The sequence below is a fragment of the Cucumis melo genome, chromosome 11 (assembly GCF_025177605.1).
Source record: "Cucumis melo cultivar AY chromosome 11, USDA_Cmelo_AY_1.0, whole genome shotgun sequence".
NCBI classification, from domain to species: Eukaryota; Viridiplantae; Streptophyta; class Magnoliopsida; order Cucurbitales; family Cucurbitaceae; genus Cucumis; species Cucumis melo.
The window spans coordinates 1,870,770-1,891,805 of record NC_066867.1 but is presented as its reverse complement, the minus strand read 5'-3'; the positions used below and the strand labels follow the sequence as shown (position 1 = coordinate 1,891,805).

Sequence of the window (21,036 nt, the reverse complement as noted above, 5' to 3'; positions counted from 1 at the left end):
AATATTATTTTATATTTATTATTTCTGACCAGCTGAAACTTCAAACATTTATATTGAGATATTTACAAATATAGTAATTAGATTCAAAATAACAAAATAATTAAGTTGTATGGAGTTGGACTAAATTAATTGCTCTAACTCGTTGAGAAGGAGATGTATTTCATACAAATCAAGCAATAGCAATGGAAATGCCAAGTAGGTTAATTAGTAGGAAAAGCCTAGTTAATTAACCAACTAATTTAATTCTAATTCTATTTAAAGCAAAGCAAATTCCTTTAAAAAGCAAATTTAAAGCAATAGCAATAAAAAGCAAATTCCTTCAAAAATAAGAAGATTTTATCCTTAAAAACACCCATAATTTACCTTTTATGTGTTAACATGGATGATATTATTATAATTAGTTCTCCAATTCAACCAAAACTTCATTCTTCCTCAAATCCTTATAACCAAAACATATCGAAAAGGTAATTTCCCGTTTTACTTGAGAAATGTTTTAGCTGGCAACTACAAAAGGTTGAACAATAGGTTTTCACCACATTTTACATAACACAAACCTGTATAATAAGTTCGACTGTTAGCATTCCTCAAGACCCAAATCCAACCTAAAGTGCTAAAGGAGGAAAAAAACACTTCATAAAATAATATGCTTTAATATCACTACAGTAAATGAAATGTACAAAAATGATACAACGCTAAAAATCATTTACTACAAAAGAAATTAAAAGGAACTTATACTAAAACAAACAATCACAATGGAGGCCAAAAATTGGAGGGAAAAGAAAAGAAGAAACCCACATACAAACATACAAACTATATAATATAATACATCGAGCAGTTATTCAAATGCAATCTGTTCAGCCGCTTTGTTGGGGAATATGGAAGCAAACTCAGAAATGGCCAAAACCATGAAAGTTCATCCAGAAGAAGTGTCCAAATTAGTTTAACCAAACGGTGAAGGTACAGGTTCTGCAAGAGCATCTGATCTTTTTATGCTTCCCATGCCACAGATTATGCATCCTGGAGACGTCAGAGCCGAAAATTTAGCACCACAAAGATCACATACATCATAACCGATCGTTGACAATCGGCTGAGGGTGGCAGCACAAAACATCGAGGGATCTTCTTGTGGATCAATGGACTTGTTCATCAAACCCCTTTGAACACACATGTCAATGAGGCTCCTCAACTCATCTTGCTTGCTTGCAGGTGCTTTGGAGAAGAGAAGTTCAAGCATCTGTTTGGAATAAGCGTAATTTTGAACCTCCATATTCCGTTTTATGGCAGTTCGAATACAATTTATCCGATGCTTTGCAAGAAGAGGCAAAGAACCTAAATGGCGTGATAGTCTGCCCATTTCATCTTTGGCACTGAGTGCACTTGGTCCTTGTACCTTTTGTAGTCGTCCGATTTCCTGCCGAAAATGCAAATGTTAGACAAACATGATCTGGGATACTAAAATATAGTAATTGTCAAACTTTTGATTCATAAGATATTTGCTTTTATTTTCTAATTGCCAAAACTTCAATGGTTAGAAAAAAAAAATTAGGGTACTACTGAAAGACCTCGAAAATCAATACCTGAAGAAGAGTCACAGCTATCTTGTACTGAGCACATATAGTCGCTTGAGCTTTAATATCAGCTCCTCGAGAATGGTCTTTGGCAAGTGCCAGAAAAGCTTCATCAAAACAAGACAGAGCATCTGAAAGATGATTCTGCTCTAGATGCGCTAACCCAGTCTTGAAGCATATAGAAGCAGCAGCACCACGGGGAACCTGCATGAGGAAATAAAGGTTGAAAATGATAAAGAAGGAATTAAAACAACAATTGAAACGTTACTGTTACAGCTAGAGAGAGGAATGATGCATTGCAGATAGTTGAGCATTTAACCACCGGTTTTTTTTTTTTTTTTTTTTTAAGCAAATTTAAACACCAGTTGATTAAAAAGGATTTGTGAACCTGTCCAGGTCGCACAGAAGTTGCTTGAGGTGGAGGTGGCTTTCCAGAATCAACCGAATTTGGAACTCCTAGGACACTGAGATCAATAGGCTGTGAAGGAAGTGAAGGCTGTGCTGGTTGAACTGGCTGAACTGAAGGCGGCATGGCAGTGGGCTGACCCAAGGATTGTGGTGGCACTCCACCATCAGGTAGTCCAATTGGTTCAAAAGGTACAGCCGGTTGCTGGGAAGCTTGAGGGGGAACACCACCATCTGGAAAGCCAACATTAACTTCAGGTGCGTTGGCCTGGTTGGAAGAGACCTTGTTGCTGTCAACTCCACGAGAAGCTGGATCTAGCTGTGAAAGGTAAGTTCCAGGAGGAGGAAGGGAAGCTGCAATCTGAAGAGAAGGAATTGTATTCTGAAAAAAGTCCTCTGGAATGGGTCTGGCCGCAACTCCTGGACCCGTGCCCTGAGTAGAAGGCTGTAGGACTGGTGCAGGTTGCATCAATGAATCTGTACCAAAAGGATCAACCGGGGTGGCAGAAACAATTGGAGCTGTTAAAGCAGTTGTAGCAGGAGGTTGGGATAAATTTTGTGCAAGGTCCGGGGTGCTGCCAGTCAATGACTTTGTTCTGCTAATGGGTGGGCCAAATCCTTCCCCAAGTTTAAATTGCATCGTAGCTTCTTTGATCTTCTTCACATCAACTGTGGGAGATGTAACTGGTTTATCTCGTATTCTAATGTGTAGCTTTCGAGTTTTTGAAACATTCTCTTCATCGCTACTGCTACCATCATTAGCAGTACCATACATCGTTTTCTTGAACTCTTCTTCCGCTTTAGCCTGTTCATCTGCAGCGGCTGAACTAGAAGATTGTTTCATTAGAGTTTCCAGACCCATCAAATTATCCTTTGAGTCACCATCAGAAGATGCCTTGGATTTATTAGAAATGGATTTTGCTAGAGGTGTTTGAAGCCCAGTGGCCTTATCAACATTTCCACCAGCGGGTGCAAAAGACTTGACCAGGCTGTCATCACTTACTACTTCAACGATACTGCCTCTACCTTTAACTGAGCCAAGGTAAACACCGATATGATCAGCAACAATTGAAGGTATAGAACCATCATCTGTTTTCATATACGGCATCACTTCTGCAGCTAGCTCCCATTGTGGTATAGCCTTCAAGTTGGTGGGAGTTTTGATTTCCCAGTTTCCACCCCCCCATTCTGGACCTTTGGGAACCATGCTCTCGGCAGCAAAATTTGCAAAAATACCCTGTGTCCATCCTGTAGAGCGGACCCTTAAAATTCGCTCACAATATCGCCTCAGTTCAGAATCTGTTCCATCCTCTTCCAATTTTTGAGCTAAACGACGCAATGCACTAGGGTTAAGGTGGCAGATAAATAAATCAAGTATGCTATCATTGTCTGCTATAACTTCAAAAGTTTCTTTGGCACTATCAAATTGACCAAACCTGCAAATTTAACTTGGTCAGATTTTTGGGAAAAAAAAACAAGAACAAACTTATCACAGATTGATGAAAAGGAAGAAAATCGTTCAGAGATACAAACTCCAAAAGGGAAAGAAAAGCAAAACAAAAAGAGACAATCGCAGCCAAAAGGAATTTTCACAAGTTCCAATAAAGGAATCTCGGTAGCACAACTCACAACATTTTTTTAAGAAGCATTTAAAGCAGCATATGACCAAAAGCGACCAAGCCCTCTCAGTAAGAAAATGAATTCAAACAGGATAAATATAAATGCAAAGAAAAAAAGATTAAAAAGATGAAAACCAAAAGGGAGCAATGCCGAATCACATTCAGTACTAAGAGAATAAATTTTGAGATATTGAATCAACATGCTGATGGCAACGAGGAAAACCAAAAGAGAAGTGTGATCTTATCTGCATACTTGATACAAGCATAACCCAACTGCCGAAACCGATGGAACAAATGAGAGGTTGGAGGGCATCTTGGGTAATCTCTAGATCGTAAGAACTCATCCTTTAAAACGGATAAAGCAGTAGAAAAACGAAGAGCTTTAATAGCATATACACCCCGCAACACCTGAGTTCATTGATCAACAGACGGAGAAAGATCACAATTAATAATAAAAAATAATTAAGAGAGACATGTTTGGAAAGTGTAATAGGGTGAGAGAAACAAAACATGATCCATCGCTCACCTGCGTAAACTGTGGACCAGCTTGGGACAAGGACACTGCAAGATCTCCACAGACAGGAGGACCACCAGCTAAAATATCAAGAGACCTTGGAGTGATACGCAAGCTGTCAAATCTTCATGGAGTAACATTCTAAGTCAGGTTTCATAACTTCAGATGAATTCAGCACAGATAAGGTAATAAAAGATCCATTAGAAAGAACGTAATGTTATAAGATCTTTACGATCCAAACCAAGAAGATATCAAATTCCACAAAACTAAAATATCTGCAAATGCAAAAAAGAAAACCTTGATGTGATTTGGTATAATATTTCCGAAAGATCAAGCTTCTGCTCAAATCGTTGTTGCATTGTAGCAAAACCAATAAGAAGCGGTTCAAGAAGTCCAACAAGACAACTCCTTATCTCTACTCCCTTCTTCTGTCTGGGATTTATCTCTGTTGGATTTGCAAGCAGTAACCGGTCATTCAAAGCACCGACAAGAACTGCACAGAAGTATCACCTTTCTGGTCAGACTTATATAAGAAACACACAATATTTGTGGTTATGTCATACATCATAGATAAATATATTATAAATACAGTAAAAGGAAAAATTATATAGTTGGAAGAAGGAAAACCGACAGCTAGATTGTAAAACACACCTGCATAAGGCATACTGATTGAAAGAATGGTCCTCACTTTTCCATCCCAGCCAAGCACACTAATCGCTGTTGACGTAGAAAAGACGAGTGCAGGTCCAATCCACAGCAAAGATCGATAGTGCACATTAGTTAAGTATTCCAACAAGCTTTTGATCAGAAAAGGTCACAATTTGTGGACAAAGTTCTATGCTTCATAAAATGCCTAACTCCTATTTCGAGAATATAATGTAGCACTGGTTAATATTATTTATAATGGTACACACATTTCCTAAGAGTTACAGGATTGCGGTAAATACGACCTGCCCTTCAACATTATTTTCCCGCTAATTATTGAACTTCTAAATTGGTTTTAAATTCTAGAGCTTGCCAAAACAATTTTGATATGCTCCTGAAACAAAAAAAATGTAAGACTCCGCCAAATGTAAAATTTTGTCTTGTATCCTAGTAGGTAAACAACGAACAGCTTATCAACTTTTTTTTTAAGGAAAAAAGACTTTTCGTTGATGAAAAGAAAAGAGACTAACGCCCAAAGTACAATGAAATAGAAAAAGTAAAAAGAACAGCTTATCAACTAATGTCAAGGATATTGAAGGAATTCCCTTATCAAATTTCGCGTAACTGCTTGCCAGTATATCAAGATCAGCTGAAACCATAAGCACTCTCTGGGTGGTAAGTACTCCAGCAACAAGCCCTCTAAGAGTTTCTTGCCAGTGAACCTGCAAAAGCAAAATGATTTACTTTTCCATGAGCATCCTAGAAAAGAAAAATGATTGGTCGCCAGAAGAATAAAATTTTTAAAAGTTGATTCCTCATTCGAAGACAATAAACCTCGTGACAAAATATATGTCAGACAAATTCATTTAACTAATTGATTTATTTATTTATTGGATTATCTCAATTGGGGGGCAGGGTACATGATATAAATGCTATAGTTTGAATAGTATTTAATACATTAACTTCAGCTAATGAGAAACCTTTCAATTATTCCATATAGTATAGATGTTTTCCTTAAATAGTCCTTTCTATAGAAAGAACTGCTTTCATTGCAGTTTAATCCTTCTTTTCCTCCTTTATCGGCTCAATCGCATAAGAGTGGTGAAGATACTAAAGAAACCTGTATTTGAACCGAGCCACTTTGAGCAGACGCGGTCATTTGACCTGCACTCTTTACGGTTGTCGAAGAATTTCGGCTAAGATTCGAGCTTGTTCCCGACCAGTATTTCTAACGAGCCACTTCGGTATCAACTAAGTTGTGGTCATCTTATCCTCAACGTCCACAAGCTTGAACGTGTGCATGTGCATCTCAGTTTGGATATCTTCTTTCAACCAACTCACGAACTTAGTCTCAAGGGCTGATTCAGAAACATCTTTCAATGGTCTCAATAGCTGATCAAACCATCAACAGTAGGACCCATCACAATCCTCTCTTGAGTTAGAGTTAAAAATTGGGCATGTCTATCTCCTTCTTCCGTTGGCAAAATTGTGCCAACAGTTGCTTGCGAAATTCGGTACACATCGTGATTAGGGTTCTAGCCCTTTCATTGGTGCCAATCAAGGCTTCCCCCTTCAAACACAATACCTCTACATCCAATCTGTCCTTCTCCATCAAATAATTCACAACAAAATATCATTCTACACATGGTCAGTGCACCCGACTTGCAAAAACTTATTACCAATTTTCTCCTCCACTCCAAATGCACTGCTATAACCTTTCCATCAATTCTTACTTCCATTCCTGTAGGCCTATTTCTAACCTTGAATCAGTCCTCTCCTTCATACTTTTTTGCATAGTTGCTACCATCATTTCCAAGGTTACACTATGTTGTCCATCTTGCCTCCCACCCAGAACAATACTCTAATACCAAAATGATAAGTTTCAAATTAGATATTTAGAGGGTGCTTGGAGCAAGGAGTGAAATAGTGAACTCCAATGAGTAATGAAGTCTAGGAAGTTGTGAATTTCAAGAGCTCACAACGAGAGGAGTTGCTAAGATATAAAATTGATGCGTGTAAGTAGTGGGACCTACAAACTCGTTGGGCCAAACATGGAGTGTTCACAACTTCATACTTCCCAATTCCTTGGGCCAAACACACTCTTACTGATTTTGCACAACCAAGGACATTTCAAGAGCTGCACATTGCAAAACCAGGCAATTCAAGGGGTACAAATTTTTAGCAAATGCAAAAGATACTCTCCCCCTCACCCTCAAGACCTTAATAAGCCTTCTAACAACCCTATACAAAAAGCGTATAACTAACTGAAACCTAATGGTCCCCACAAAATTACAACACTCACATCCTCCCCACAAACATCCCTCCACTTTACATGTTTATTGTATTGTTTCCAACTGTTGCTTTCTCCCGTTCGTACATGAGTACACCTTTTCAATCAATTTTTTACCACTAAGAAAATTCCAGAAGAAGCCTCTGGGATTGGGATTTCATTTCTTTTCCTGCTCCTACTTGGTGTCTCAACTGACCAAATCTAAGATCGTTGTAACTACTCTATATTTACTTTACACACTAGTTGGAGAGTTCTTAAACAACTCTATTAGCATCAACTTTGTATTTTCATTCACATCAACTTCAATAGGATGTACTCTAATATCTTGTTGGTCTTGTTTTGTTCAGGATATTTTTCATCAACTCCTGAAATTGGTTTTGAACTCTTGTACTGCATTTTTCTTGGTTATTCTCATATTTATAATGGATTCTAATGCTATTTTCTAGTCCTTGTAGGTGTATCATTCTTCTTTGATGATAACCCTTTTCTTCATCATCACCATGTCCAATTTAAATTGATGTCGCATGTGTGTAAATGTATCATTCAGACAAAGTAAATGACAGTATTCTCTTTTGCTCCCCCTTTCATACTAATACGAAAAGCAGAAAGAAAAATGCTTAGACAATTCTTCAAATAAGAACAAGTTCTACTCATCGCGCAGTTCTGACCTGAAGTACAATCTCATTTACTCTCAGCTTAATTGACTTTCTCCCCTCACCCTTCGTTGGTACATAGTTACCATCAGCTGTGGAATTCCGATGTCCCTGAACCAGTTTTGCCAAGCCAATCTGGTCCCCATGAGATGCAAACATTAATGTTGATTCTACAAATGCAATGAATTAATCTATCAGCATAATGCAGCATTCATGGCACTAATTTAATAGAATTAAGCATGAATAGATGAATAGGGAATGTGTGCTATTTTACCTAACGGGGTAGGAAAGATACGATCCACTTCAGTTTCAAACATAAATGGCGTAGGCCCACGGATAGAATTGTCATTAGTCTCTGTACTGTGGTTGTCTTCAAGAACTTTTTCATTGTCATTCTCTTGTGATGTCTTTCCTCCTGGTAGTATATATAATGCAAGTCCAGTCTTGTCGTCATCTAGAATAGCAAACTGATTCTCATTGGGACCAATAAAAGCAGCATCTCGACCTAAGGACACCAAAAATATAGTGATTCAATTATGTTCCCAATCATGCCTGTATTTCTCATATATTTACCATAATGCATTGAAACATATTGAATGTATAAATACATACCTTTGACTGTGGTACATTTACTGTTTGCTGCTTGAGAATCAGTATTTTCCCAATAAAGTACAACTTCATTTGTGGCCCCACTAAACTCATAAGTTACAAGAAATAGACGCTGCTTTCTACTATGAACAATGAACTTAGGATGAAATTCAACATTCCCTGGGATCTGCAAGATTAAAATTTTATCCACATTGAAATCCCACCTTTTGATTTGGAGAAACTGAAGATTACATAATAATTATAGAGAATATATAGGTCAAAATATTACCGATGTATACAGTTTCTTATAGATGCTATCTGAGCCAGAGCATAGGTTATATGCCATGAGGTTTTGACCATCTATATAAAAAGCCCTAACAGGATAATGAAGAACTCGGTTTTCTTTACTGAAGAAATTCAACTCCAAATGAAAGGGCTGTCATTTTATACAATAACGTTAGATATCCCAGAAAACACAATATAAACGTAAATACATACAATACGAGCATTGCACTGGAAAAGATACCTGGCAAACTGGAACATCCCTCAAATGATGTTTAGAATCTAAAATTGTGATGATAGGTAACCGAGAAATAGGAGCATTTTTTGCATGGCCTTCCATAAAATGCTAGAGAATAATGCAAGAAAGATATAAGAGCTCTTTAGATACAAGAAACAATAAACAGAGGAGTTGAATTGAAAAATATATCAAATCTGAAAAGGACATACAAAATCCAAGACTTTGGATCAAAATCTCTCATCAGAGACCTTTATATTTTCTAGAACAAACTTGCACATTTAACTTGAGCTTAAAAGTTGATGGAAAACAAGATCTCTATAACATGAAAAAGCAACAAATAATAATGTAACCTACACTGTGAAGGAAAGCCTTCCGAGCAATGTCCGATATAGTAAGCGAACTATGGCTGCCCAAAATGGTAAAAAAAGATAATCAGAAAGTTATTCAAGAATCCTCGGTTCGAAATGACTTGAAGCATCAAAAGTTTTGACTAACTTGGGTTTATGTTTCCAATAAAAGAAAAACAAAAATAGATAATTTTGACCATAAAAAGATAAGGTTGAATAAAGCCAAAAAGGTCATAACTCATAAGCATAGAAGTACCGCTAGTGTTAAGTTTTATTCTTCTTCTTCTTCTTTTTCCTTTGGGAGAGGAGACAAGTATTCTATTTCATTGAGGAATGGAATTACAAAAAGGAGAAAACCCAACCGCTTGTAGTAGATTACAAAAATGATCTCCAAGAAGTAACCACTAGTGTTAATTTTGAGACATGCAAGCCTTAATATTTTTCAGTTCTCTCTTTCAGAAAAGAGAGATGAAATGAAGGAACCAACATTTCTCATTTTAAAAAAATTAAAAATAAAATAGAATCTCTCTATTTGACAGTATTATAAGTAGGATACATTAAAAGTTGTTAGCCGGGACCCCCACATATCCCGGATCGCACCCCTGTACCACTCTATCCAATGGTATTGATGGAAAAATTTGAATTGTGTATGAAGAAATTTTTTCAAGGAAACAGACGATTTGAAAGGTCATTCATCTGCTCAGTTTTTGAAGTCAGGTGATGGTTAACTCAGGAAATCATCAAGCTCAGAGGTGCACAATCCTTTGTTTATCAAAATGATCCAGTCAACGGGAAAAGAAGTAAATAGTTTGCACCTTGGAAAATGAAATATCTGGCAATGACTCTAATATCACTGTTAGTGGTCTAGATGAGGACGAGATTTGGACCATTTCTTGATTTGTGCATGTCATCTTTGTATGGAGCCAAATCTACTTCGTGTCCTTCCAATTTTGTTGGATGTCCAGGAACTACAGATGAGAAAGAGATTGGATCATTGAGTCAAGAATAGGTAGCCGAAGGGTCATAAAGGAGTCATATGAAGAGAAAATTGGTGCAGCTTTTGAAAATGGATGTGACATTGCATTTCCTTCAAAGTGTTCTCTTAATGTTTAATGAACGGAGAAAATATCAATCCTTCCATCAAAGTATCTGAAAAACGAGGATACAATGAATTATTCCAGATAATTCTGGAATTCCTAGATTATTTTGGGTCAACCGTCAACAAGATTGAAGAGCTTTTGGTTAAGTATCTATAAACAATTTATGTTTGGTTGAGATGCCCACGTGTAACTCCTCATCCATGGTTGCATGCTCATCGTATAATTCTCTTGTACTATGAGCTTTTGTCTCATTATTATTATATTAACATTAATAAAGAGGCTGTCTCCTTTTCGGTAAAAAACAATTTATGTTTGGTTGAGACAATGGGTACTGTGTTTCAGTCCAATTACTTAGGTTGGCATGCATGAGAAGGTTCTGATTGAGAAAGTTAACATGTTGCACCTTTGCTTTTTTAGCTTTTTTCAGTTTAAGTTTTTGTCTATTTGGTGGTTTCTTTCAACAAGATCTTGCATACTACTGAAGATGGCATTTTCTTTGATTTTTTCTCTTTTTTTTTTTTTTTTTTTTTGTTGCTTTCATCAAAGGTTTATGGATGTTCTTTTCTTATTGGCAGCATCTTGCTGCAACTTTTGCAGCTTGATGGGAGTGGTTTTGGTTGCTTCAGCTCATTGGCTTGTCAAGATCTTCTTAGCTGTTTTGCTCTTCAATGTTCTTCCATTTCTTTCGTTCTTTTTTTTTTTTACCTCTTGTAATATTTGGAGGTTTCTAATTTATTTGGTCGTTTTTCTTTTCTTTTCTTTTTTTTTCCCTTTTTCTTGGTACTTCCTCTTTGAACCTTGAAATACCCTTCACCAACTATCACTACTTGACTTACCATTTCATTGATAAAAAAAACCATGTTTCTTAATTCTAAACCTAATATATTTCTAAAAGGCCAATTCAAAAGTTTACTTTCAGCTTCAACATAAATCAAGATCAAAGACCCAAAAGGAAAAGAGAATACACAAAACAAGTAAAGGAGATGCTAGCCCTTTCCCCTTTTTCTTTCAATCGAGTACAAAATGCACAAGCTCACCCTTTCAGATGATGTTCTTGCAGCTGCGCTTGAAGTTGATGGTCAGCTAATATTCCAGATGCACCCAAGGATGAAAGCTTTTCTTTCAAAACAGATGCTGTAATAGCCAAAAAAAACAAACAGGTTGAACATAACGTGAAAGAAGATGGCACACAAAAAGAGGAAAGGTTCTATGTTTCGTGGCATTGTCAGATTGTGTGGGCGTGACAAAAAGCAATCTTACATCAATTAGAAAATGTATGCATATCCTTCATTAAACTATTTTTAGATCTCCGAATTAGAAGAACGACAGTGAACTAGTAACATGCGAGGCCCCTAATTACCATTCAGAATGAAAGAAGGGCCAAGAAGGAAAATATACCCTCGACAATTTAGTTAAGACAATGGGTTAGAGGGTGGGGACCAGGGGAATGTAGACCAAATGTGGAATCTGTGTAACAGGGATGGTAGTACATGTTATGAGGTCAGGTATTTTGTGTGTTTCAGTGCAAAAGGAGAGAGGTTAGCAACCTCTCTAGCCAAGTGAAAGTTACCAATTGGCCAAAGAAAATAGAGGCTGCAAGATCTGAAAGGAGCATAAAGTTTTCACTATAAATATGGCCTAAAAGTCTATGCCGTAAGAAGTGCAATTACCAGAAGATCCTCTTGCACTTTGCAGAACTGCAAATAACTGCTTTCGTCCTTCCCTTGTGTATGCAGCCCTGTTTTTTACAGTATCAGCACCTGACGTGTTCTGTCAACCAAAAATGTGAATCCTTCTGAAAACCAACAAACCATTTAGTTTCTATAACATCAATTCACTTAACTGCAAACAGCAACGCTGCTAAATTGAGTTTAGGATGAACTTGTAATGCTTTGATCCTAGGTAGGGGATAAACTGCTTCTCCACCCTGCTGAGAAAGGATGCGAGGTATATCGATTGATTCAATTACTGCCAAAACATAAATAAATATAAGAAAATTAAAACAATTAGTACAACGAAAACATAAACAGAATGATATTTGTCTTCATTTGGTTGCCTTAATATTCCCTTGTTATAGTCATTTTTCTGCTTTCTGCTCAAAGAAGAATGAAGACAATGCAAAAAATAAATGATCATCACAATCAAAACAATCAATGTGTGTAGGCAAAATGAACAAATCATAAGCCATTTGAATTTCCCAAACAGAAGAAGTAAAGAAACAACAAAGGGATAACAATATTGAAACCTAAAAATTAGAAGTTTTAGAAAAATGCATAAAGCACCAGCAAAACTTTAGCCAACCTTTCATTGGAATAATATATGGAAAAATAATAAAGAGAAAAGGCCAACTCTTTTCAATATGAAAAACTAAGCTTGCATTGTTAAAGAAAATAACTCGTAGAGGTAATTATCTTTCAAGAGGAAAAAACTCAAACAAAGAACCAATATTAGTTCAACACATCAACAAACTTATTTCCCAATAATAGACTTGTGATGAAATTATTCAATACCACCTCACCTGCAGGCTCAAAAAAATTTGCTTGCATGGGAGGTCTATTTGGATTCAGAATGACTCGCGTTTTCCAGACTTGGAGGTTTCCATCTTTGGAAAGACTTACAAGTAACCGCAACATTGGTAACCAAGCAACTGAAATAATTGGCTGAGAGCCCACTTGCGTACTGAAATTCCAATAAAAAAGAAAACTATTACGATATTTCCAACTTCAAGAAGGTAAACTACTTAAAGCGATTAATGCAATAAATGGCTTCTACTCTTCATGATGCTAAAAAAAATCCCAATGAATCCAGCATTTCAAGCACAAACGAACACTCAAAAAACTCTGGTCTGAGGGCTAGTAGAGACTCTAGCTATAGAAGGCTAGGTAAAACCTGGAAAATTAAAAGTAGCTTCTTCTTGAAAAATCAAGCAGACTGACGTTTAATATACATACAAAACTGTACATACACATACCATTCAGGAGTACAATGTTAACAGTATGTTCTATACCAATCTTCTCCTCAAAAAATCACGTAGAATAGGATATCTTCTTAGTGTCTTTCTTCCTTTGAGCCTCTTTTCATTTCTTTTATGTAAAGTTTCACTTCTTAAAAAAGAAATATATCTTTATATCTCCTTCCTAATATGTGGCGAGGATATTTTCTCCTCAAAAAATCGCGTAGGATAGGATATCTTTTTCAATGCCGTTGCTTCCTTGAGCATTAGTCTCTTATCACTTCTTCAACGTAAAATTTTAATTTCTTGATACAAGAAATTATATCTTTTTTGTCCTTAATAATTTGTGGCAAAAAACTTGCAAACAACTCCATGCAAGGTCCTACGATGGTCAAAATGTTCAAACCCACCTCATCAATGCACATCCCTCCCAACTTTTTCCCTCATCAAATGTAAACATCCTTGCATTCAGTAACTTGTCTGTCTATCATGGAATTCTACGAGAACTCTTTCATCACTTGTACTTAAGCCATACATGCCCCATCAAACCATCAAAAATAAATAAATAAAATAAAATAGAAAATTTGTGAAATTAGAAGATGCAGAGTGAGCAATCTTGTCTGAACCCCAGAGTTATGCTTAACGGTAACCAACTCAAGACCCCAAACATTCCCTTAAGAGTTAGAAGTTCTAAAGCACCAGATGGAAAATTTTAAATAATCAATTTGATGGCATGTAAAGCATGCAAATGGAACAAGTAACCAGAATGACTCACATCCCAATCATACTAGGCTTCTCAATTGAAACATCCCATGCCAAAAGTGTACCCCTTCGGTCACCAACAAAAATCCACTCCAGAGTTGGATGAAATGCAAATGCTCCAGCACCAATGAGTTTTATAGTGTTGTCAACTGAGCACAAAATGAAATTAAAACATTTGTTACTTTCATAAATATAGCGAGCACCATCCTAACAAAGAAAAAAGAAGGAATCTATTGTCATCTCACGTTGCAGAGTATAATGAACAGCATAAGTATGAATGTTATATGCTCGAATCAAACCATCAGCATAAGCCACGTACTGCATAAGGAAAAAGAACATATCCTTAGAGTGTCCTTCAAAACAAAAGATGATATTTGAAATTGTACGAAGGTTACAAATATTACCAATAGAGGTAGGCGAGGATGGCATGCAAGATTCACAATAGGCTTCTTCAAGTCAGTCTTAATTTTTGTTGGTGTTCTACCCCCTTCAACCGTTCCAACAACTATCATGTAGGAACAAATATTCGATAGTTACACAGGCAATCATGCATCTTAACAATAAAAAAGACATAATCGCAAAGAATATTGAAATTCATTAATTTATGGTAGCTGACCTGTCACACTCATTCTTTTGTGGAATCCAAAAAACACAACAGGTTGTAGGGGTGTCAAAGCAAGATGCACTTCTGTATCAGATGAAATTTGTTCCATCTTCTTCTCAGGGGAATGCAAGACACAAGTTTGTTCCGAGTCAAAGTCACAAGATCGAATTGTGCAATCCTACAGAAGGGAAGGTAAGAAACTAGGGTCAAAATGATTTCCTACATAACATGGTCCATTCTTACTTCACGGCAGTATTTCTACAACTTCTCCAGCTACTATACCTACTGAATCAGATATAAATTCTAACACAGACTCCCCAGCCACACATTGCATAAACCCTAAAAAAGGCAAAAAAAAAAAAAAAAAAAAAAAAAAAAGTCTCCATAACCTAGCTGATTGAGAGAGAGGTAGATAAAGAAATGTTACAGAACTTTGAAATATCAGTAAGCTGGATTGAACATTGAAGTCATCCAACCCTCTGATCATCCTTTTTTCGTTTTTTGGATAAGAAACAAATATATTCAAGAGGACAAAAGAAGAGCAGCTTAAGGGTAAGGGACGAAGGGACACTCCCCAAGAAAAACCAGCAAATAAGAGCCTTCCAATCGTTAAAAATCATAGAAAGGCTATAATTACAAAAGTGTTTGGTGTAATTGGTACTCCACCAAGAAGCTGTGTCTTGAACCACAGTCCGAAAAGAATCAAAAGAATCATATTTAGCATAAAAAACTATACTATTTCTCTCATTCCAAATGCTCCAAAAAGAGATCGAGTAGCGCATCTCCACGAGATGTTCCCCTTCGGACAAAAAGCTTTACTATTGAGCCCATCAAGCATTCAATTATCAATCTTACTAATAAGACAGAAGTCGAGATTGAAAATTCTGAACAAGAGAGGCCAACCTTTCATTGTGAAGTCACAGTTAAAAAATAAGTGGTCCAAAGTCTCCTCATTTTTAAGGCAAAGGCAGCATATAGATGGGATAAGAGAGGCATTATGAAGCTATCATTGGAGCTTATATGTGAGTATTAAGGTTTCTATAAGCAAGGGACCATAAGAAGAATTAAACCTTTTTCGGGACATTAACCTTTCAAATGGTGCGCACCAGGGGGAAGACGATAGTGGGAGTTCTATTGGTTAAGGAAGGTAGACTTCGTAGTGAAAAATCCAGAAGCATTGAGCTTCTGGTTAAGACTATCGCACTCACCATTTCTCTCCCAAGAGTGAAGAATTTCCAAAATAGCAGTCACATTGCCAAATTCACTGTCCGACACATTCCTTCTGAGGCCCAAATTCCATGAGTGGCTGGCAGTGCACCAACAATCAGCAACAAGAGCATCCTTATTCAAAGATAAGGAAAAAACATCAGGAAATTTCAGGAAAAGGGATTGAACCTCGCACCAGCTATCCTTCCAAAATCTGATGTTTTTCCCATCTCCCAGCATAAAAGCCGAGAAATTAAAGAAAGTTTCCATGTGCTTCAACATACCAGCCCAGGGTCTATAAGACTTTCCCCTATTTGACAATTTGGTAGACCACCCAGTCGCTTCCAATCCTCTGATCATCCATGATTCTACCAAAACTTACACCATTTTTTTTTTATAAGAAACATGTATATTCATAAAACAAAAGAGAACAACCTAAGGGCAAAGGACAAGAGGGCCCTCCCAACAGAAGCTAAAGAATAATGGTCTTCCAGTTGTTGAAAATCATAGAAAGGCTGTAATTACAGAAGTGTTTGGTGTAATTCGTACTCCACCAAGAAGTTGTGTGTTGCAACATAGTCCAAAAAGAATCAAAAAAATTATAGCTATCTTCAAAAATTCTACTATTCCTTTCTTTCCAAATGCACCACAAAAGGGACTGGATAGCACATCTCCATAAGATGTTTCCTTTCGAACTATAACCTATAATGTTAGGCCCTTCCAGCATCCAATTATCAACCTACTTGGAAGACAAAGCTCCAAATTAAAAATTTTAAACAAAGTGTTCCAAGCTTTCCTATTAAAGAGACAATGACAAAAATAAGTAGTTCAGGGTCTCCTCATCTTTGAAACAAAGGCAGCACATCGAGAGGCTGAGCATAGTGTGCTGGAATTTTTTTTGGAGTTTCTCACGTGTGTTAAGACTGCTATAGGTGAGCGACCATAAGAAGGATTTCACCTTTTTTGGGATTTTAGTCTTCCATATGTGGCGACTCAAAGGAGCAGCAATGGACGGAGATCTCTTGGTTAAATTAAGAAAAGTAGACTTTGTAGTAAAGCTACCATTAACGTTAGGAGTCCATTTGAGACCATCACCACCATCTGAGGGGGCATTTCCAGAATTGAGGCCACGTTGTCAAGCTCATTATCAAGCACGTTTCTTCTAAGGCCTTTTCGGTTCTTTGGTAGACCACTCATTCTCCTCTAAGCCGCAAATGGCCACAATTAAGCACCTCCATAAAGAGGCTTCTTCCTTACTAAACCTCCAAAGCCATTTAGTGAGAAGAGTAGTGTTCTTTTGCTTAAACGAGCCAATCCCAAGGCCACCATAACAGATCGGGCGAGAAGTACAATCCCAATTGACAAGGTGGGAAACCGAATCAATGGACCCTCCTTTCTAGACAAAATTCCTAATTATATTTTCCAATATATTGATAACACCAATCGGAGCTTGCGAAAGGGAAAATAAGTAACAAGGAAGGCTGTTGAGAACCGATTGTACAAGAGTTAGCCTGTTCGCTTTAGAGTGTCCCTCCACCTATCAATTTTATATCTAAATCGCTCTTCAAGGGCGTTCCACACCTCTTTTCTATTACAACCCCCTCCAAGAGAAAAGCCCAAATAGTTAAACGGGAGACTATCCACCGAGCACCTTAGGTTATTAGTATAAGAAGCCAAGTCACTATTGTTAAGTTTAATATCGATCAAAGACGTTTTGGAGCTATTAAGGGATAAACCAGCTCCTAGAAGAAAAATATTAATCACCTTCCACCATGTCTCCAAATTTCCATCCTCCCAAGAAGAAAAGAGAAGAGTATCATCAGCGTACTGAAGTTGGGTTAATTCATCTTACAAGTTCTCAAAATAGAAGCCTTTTATAGTCCTTTTCTCATTACAATAGTGAATAAGGCAGCTTAGGGCATCTCCCACGATCATAAAAAGAAAAGGGGCAAGAGGATCGAAGAGTAGAATGCCCCTTTTGGCAAAAATCTTTCCCCTAGGCCTACCCTAAGAAAAAAAGGGTGGGCCCTGAAGTAAAGAACGAAGAGTAGTCACCTCCATTGTTTCCCTATTGGATAGAGCACAACAAAACCTAAAAGAAAAAGAAACAAGTTCCTAGTCCCCAACAGAAAATCATCAGCAAAATCATTTTTAAAAACTGAAAAATGATACAAATGGGAGAACAGAGAAGAAAGCAGTCTCTCCTCCACCCAATGATCTTCCCAAAAATAAGTATCTTCTCCTCCCCCATCACACAATGGAAGAAATAGAAATGGAGCTATTTTGAAATAATCTTCCACGAGTTCCAACGAGAGTCTTTTACCCCCTTAAACAACCACTCAAAAGGGTGGGAGCCATGTTTACTAGCAATAATCCTATGCCAGATGGAGTTTGATTTAGAGGTGTTACGCCAAAGCCATTTAGCTAACAATACTATTGCATTTATTCTTTCAGTTATCTCGATAAAATTTGGTTCTTTGTAAAAAAAATTATAGAGAAAAAAGGGAAACAAAAAACTCAAGAATGTTGAAAATTGTCATAATGGACCAACCTCGAGCATTGCAATCACAGCATGACCACTTGTGGGGCTATAAGACATGCGAACAACTCGAGCACCAATGTCAAGGGAAGAAATCTTGCAACCAGTTAATGCATCACATTCTGAGACCAAAAAGAAAAATTACATAAAAAAGCCTCATCCAAAAAGGAAACGGATTGTGTAACCAGAAAAAGAAAATGCATCAATACGAAATGCTTTTCAAAAACTGGTTAATAAGATTGCTAGACGCTAAGTTTATAAAATTATGGCCAGTCATTATGTTGTTTCCCATTATTTAGGAACGTGTCAACTCAAGTAAAATATAGCATTATGTAACTACTCTCTTAGGGATATTTGTACTAATTGGGAGGTGTTCCTTGTATCCCCAAGTATTTCCTGTTGTTAACAACATTACTTCAATGAAATCCAAAATCCGTTCTCTGTTTCTCTTCCCAAAAGAAAATAAAAAATATCAACTACAACCATATAAACCCTAGTAATAATCAGACCACTCAAGTCGCCAACATGGCTACGAGTATGGTATCATGACTTATTAGATCCCACAATGATCCCAATCCAAGCAAAAATAGTCCGCGAGAAAGACTACACAGCTCACTCAAGTTCCCCTTCTTCCACTCTTAACTTTCATCATCAAGTATTTCCATATTAGAAGTTGATTTACAAAGAATAATCATTGCGTTTCATAAGCCAGCAGCCTATAACATTTGGTGAATAATCTTGTCATTAGAATTTTTACCCAATTATCGTAAGATCCAGAATTGAACCGCTCACTTGGCGTTAGAGAGAGAAAACAGGAACCAAATGAAATTGTTCACAAATGAAGTGAAGCAGAAATAATTACTGACCGACGATGTAAGTCCCGATGGCGACGGCAACGAGTGCCTGATGGGAATGAAATGCAGCAGCATGAGGTTGCAACGGTTTGAGACCTCTCCCAACATGGCGTAGATCCAGATGATGAATCGTGTTCCACTCCATTTTCTACCGAGATTTCAGCCTTACAGCTTCCGCGTCATATAAACATAGACAAAGTACAACTTGAATTCAAGAATAAAAACCCAGTTTAGAAAAAGTTGTAAATCAAATTGGATCAAGAACAATAAGGGAACAATGAATTAGATCTTTAATGCTAAGATGATACAAATGGTACCTGCTGAATTAACAGCAATCGATCTGCTTTGGTTTATTCAACTCCGCGGTAAGAGTTCGATCTCGAGTGGGCTTCAATCCAAGAGTTTCCTCATTTCCGCCCGACCGAAAGTTTGCTAACAGCCGAAAAGTCCATCATCAGTCCCCCAACTAAAATTTAAGGCTAAATTATAAAAATTACTTTTCCAAACTTTTTACTTTGGGTAAATTAAATATCCCATATGATTTTCAAAAGTTTCAATTGAATAAAAATCTTACCATTAGACTTGGATTTAAGATGGTTAGTGTATGTTAAAAAAAAATACTTTCAAATTTAATTTTAATTATTGTGTTTTATCGTATAACACCAAGTGAGAAGAAAGGAAGATAAGGGTTTAGGTTGCTGTCTTATTTGGGCTATAACTAATGGGTCAAAGATCATCTCTCGAGGTTTCCATTCGATCATCATGTCGTTTGATGGTTTAACTGCAAAGAGATTGTGGAAGACATGAAGAGGTAAATTTGATTGTTGTAAGGTTCTTCATGGAAAGAGATTCTTGAGGTTAATGGGTGTGGATGTATGAGAATTTCGACATATCGATCAATCACATAAGTGGCTCTCCTCGACACTAAATAGGGAAGATGGTTCTCAAATAGGGTACAAGGATTTTTTAGTTTGGAACCGTCAAATTTCTAAAGTAGACCTTCCCCGATACTTGATTCTTTTTCTTTTAATTTATGGACACTAACTTTCACATATCTCTTGCAAAAATCCTTAACACACAAAGTGATTAGAATAGAGATCATATACTTGATCATTTGTTATTGGCTACAAAATCCTCCCATTTGCATGAAGTCTCATTACAACTGAGGCATCTACTTCATTATACAGTTTTGACTAAATCTTTCAAAGCTCATTAATTAATTCCCTTATTAGCTTTAGCTTACAAATTAAAGAAGAAAAGGGAAAAAAAGGGGAGAAAAGGGAAAGAAAACCATTGATTTTGTCTTTTATTAGACATTGGTTTGATTCCCATTTTACCAAGTTGGTGGTTTGATTGGGTTTCAATATTGGTCAGAATCTAAACCACCAAATGCCAGCACGAATTCTAATTATGGGATCTTGTTTAAGAGATAAAGTTTCAAAAGTTCATAATTAACTATCCTTGTTCAATTAGAAAAAGGGAAATGGATGAATGGTTGCAACGATATTGGTTAATCAAATTAGCGTTTTCGTATCACTTTAGATCATTTGATTTACTCATTTCAAGTGTCGTCTAGTACGTAATATCCTACTGAAAAATATTGTCGTCTCTTCTCCAATGATTACTCAATCTCTTAATAAAATATGGCTTCGATCTCTTCTCAAAATCAAATAACATCACGTTAAAGTCTCTTCCTACCATTCACAAGAGAGTTGCAAACTCCTTGAGTCTTTCCAGTAACTTTTTGAGCAACTCAATTGTCACAAAACATATAGTAAAGCACCTAAATTTTAGTTTAACACTTTAATCACAACATCTATTTATATTGAAAATTCAACCATAATATTCACATTTAAGAATTTAGGTCAT

At 36.8% G+C, this 21,036-nt stretch overlaps 1 protein-coding gene across 2 annotated transcripts; it reads right to left on the bottom strand.

The window, feature by feature from the left end:
* Nucleotides 1–630: 630 nt before the first annotated feature.
* On the bottom strand, nt 631–19,646 carry LOC103497411 (uncharacterized). 2 transcript variants are annotated; one of them, XM_008459596.3, is made up of 25 exons: nt 19,485–19,646; nt 19,180–19,371; nt 18,326–18,435; nt 14,581–14,746; nt 14,369–14,469; nt 14,210–14,282; nt 13,978–14,113; nt 12,768–12,928; nt 12,093–12,217; nt 11,920–12,019; nt 11,287–11,383; nt 9,157–9,208; nt 8,809–8,910; nt 8,572–8,718; nt 8,307–8,469; nt 7,969–8,199; nt 7,710–7,864; nt 5,345–5,473; nt 4,758–4,875; nt 4,404–4,599; nt 4,119–4,230; nt 3,846–4,000; nt 1,957–3,409; nt 1,578–1,772; nt 631–1,411 (listed from the first exon to the last, which is right to left on the bottom strand). In XM_008459596.3, exons 2-25 carry the CDS (start codon nt 19,310–19,312, stop codon nt 941–943), a joined length of 4,881 nt encoding a protein of 1,626 aa, XP_008457818.2. In that variant the 5' UTR covers nt 19,313–19,371; nt 19,485–19,646; the 3' UTR covers nt 631–940. The 2 variants fall into 2 exon arrangements, with proteins under 2 accessions (XP_008457818.2, XP_016902168.2); XM_017046679.2 differs by lacking the exon at nt 19,485–19,646 and having other exon boundaries at nt 19,180–19,478.
* Nucleotides 19,647–21,036: the final 1,390 nt, after the last annotated feature.

Coding starts and splice junctions, on each gene's coding strand:
- LOC103497411 (XM_008459596.3), bottom strand. CDS start 19,312: ATGGAGTGGAACACGATTCATCATCTGGATCTACGCCATGTTGGGAGA. Junction 8,719..8,808: donor GGGATGTTCCAGTTTGCCAG/GTATCTTTTCCA, acceptor ATAAAATGACAG/CCCTTTCATTTGGAGTTGAA. Junction 7,865..7,968: donor TATCTTTCCTACCCCGTTAG/GTAAAATAGCAC, acceptor TTGCATTTGTAG/AATCAACATTAATGTTTGCA.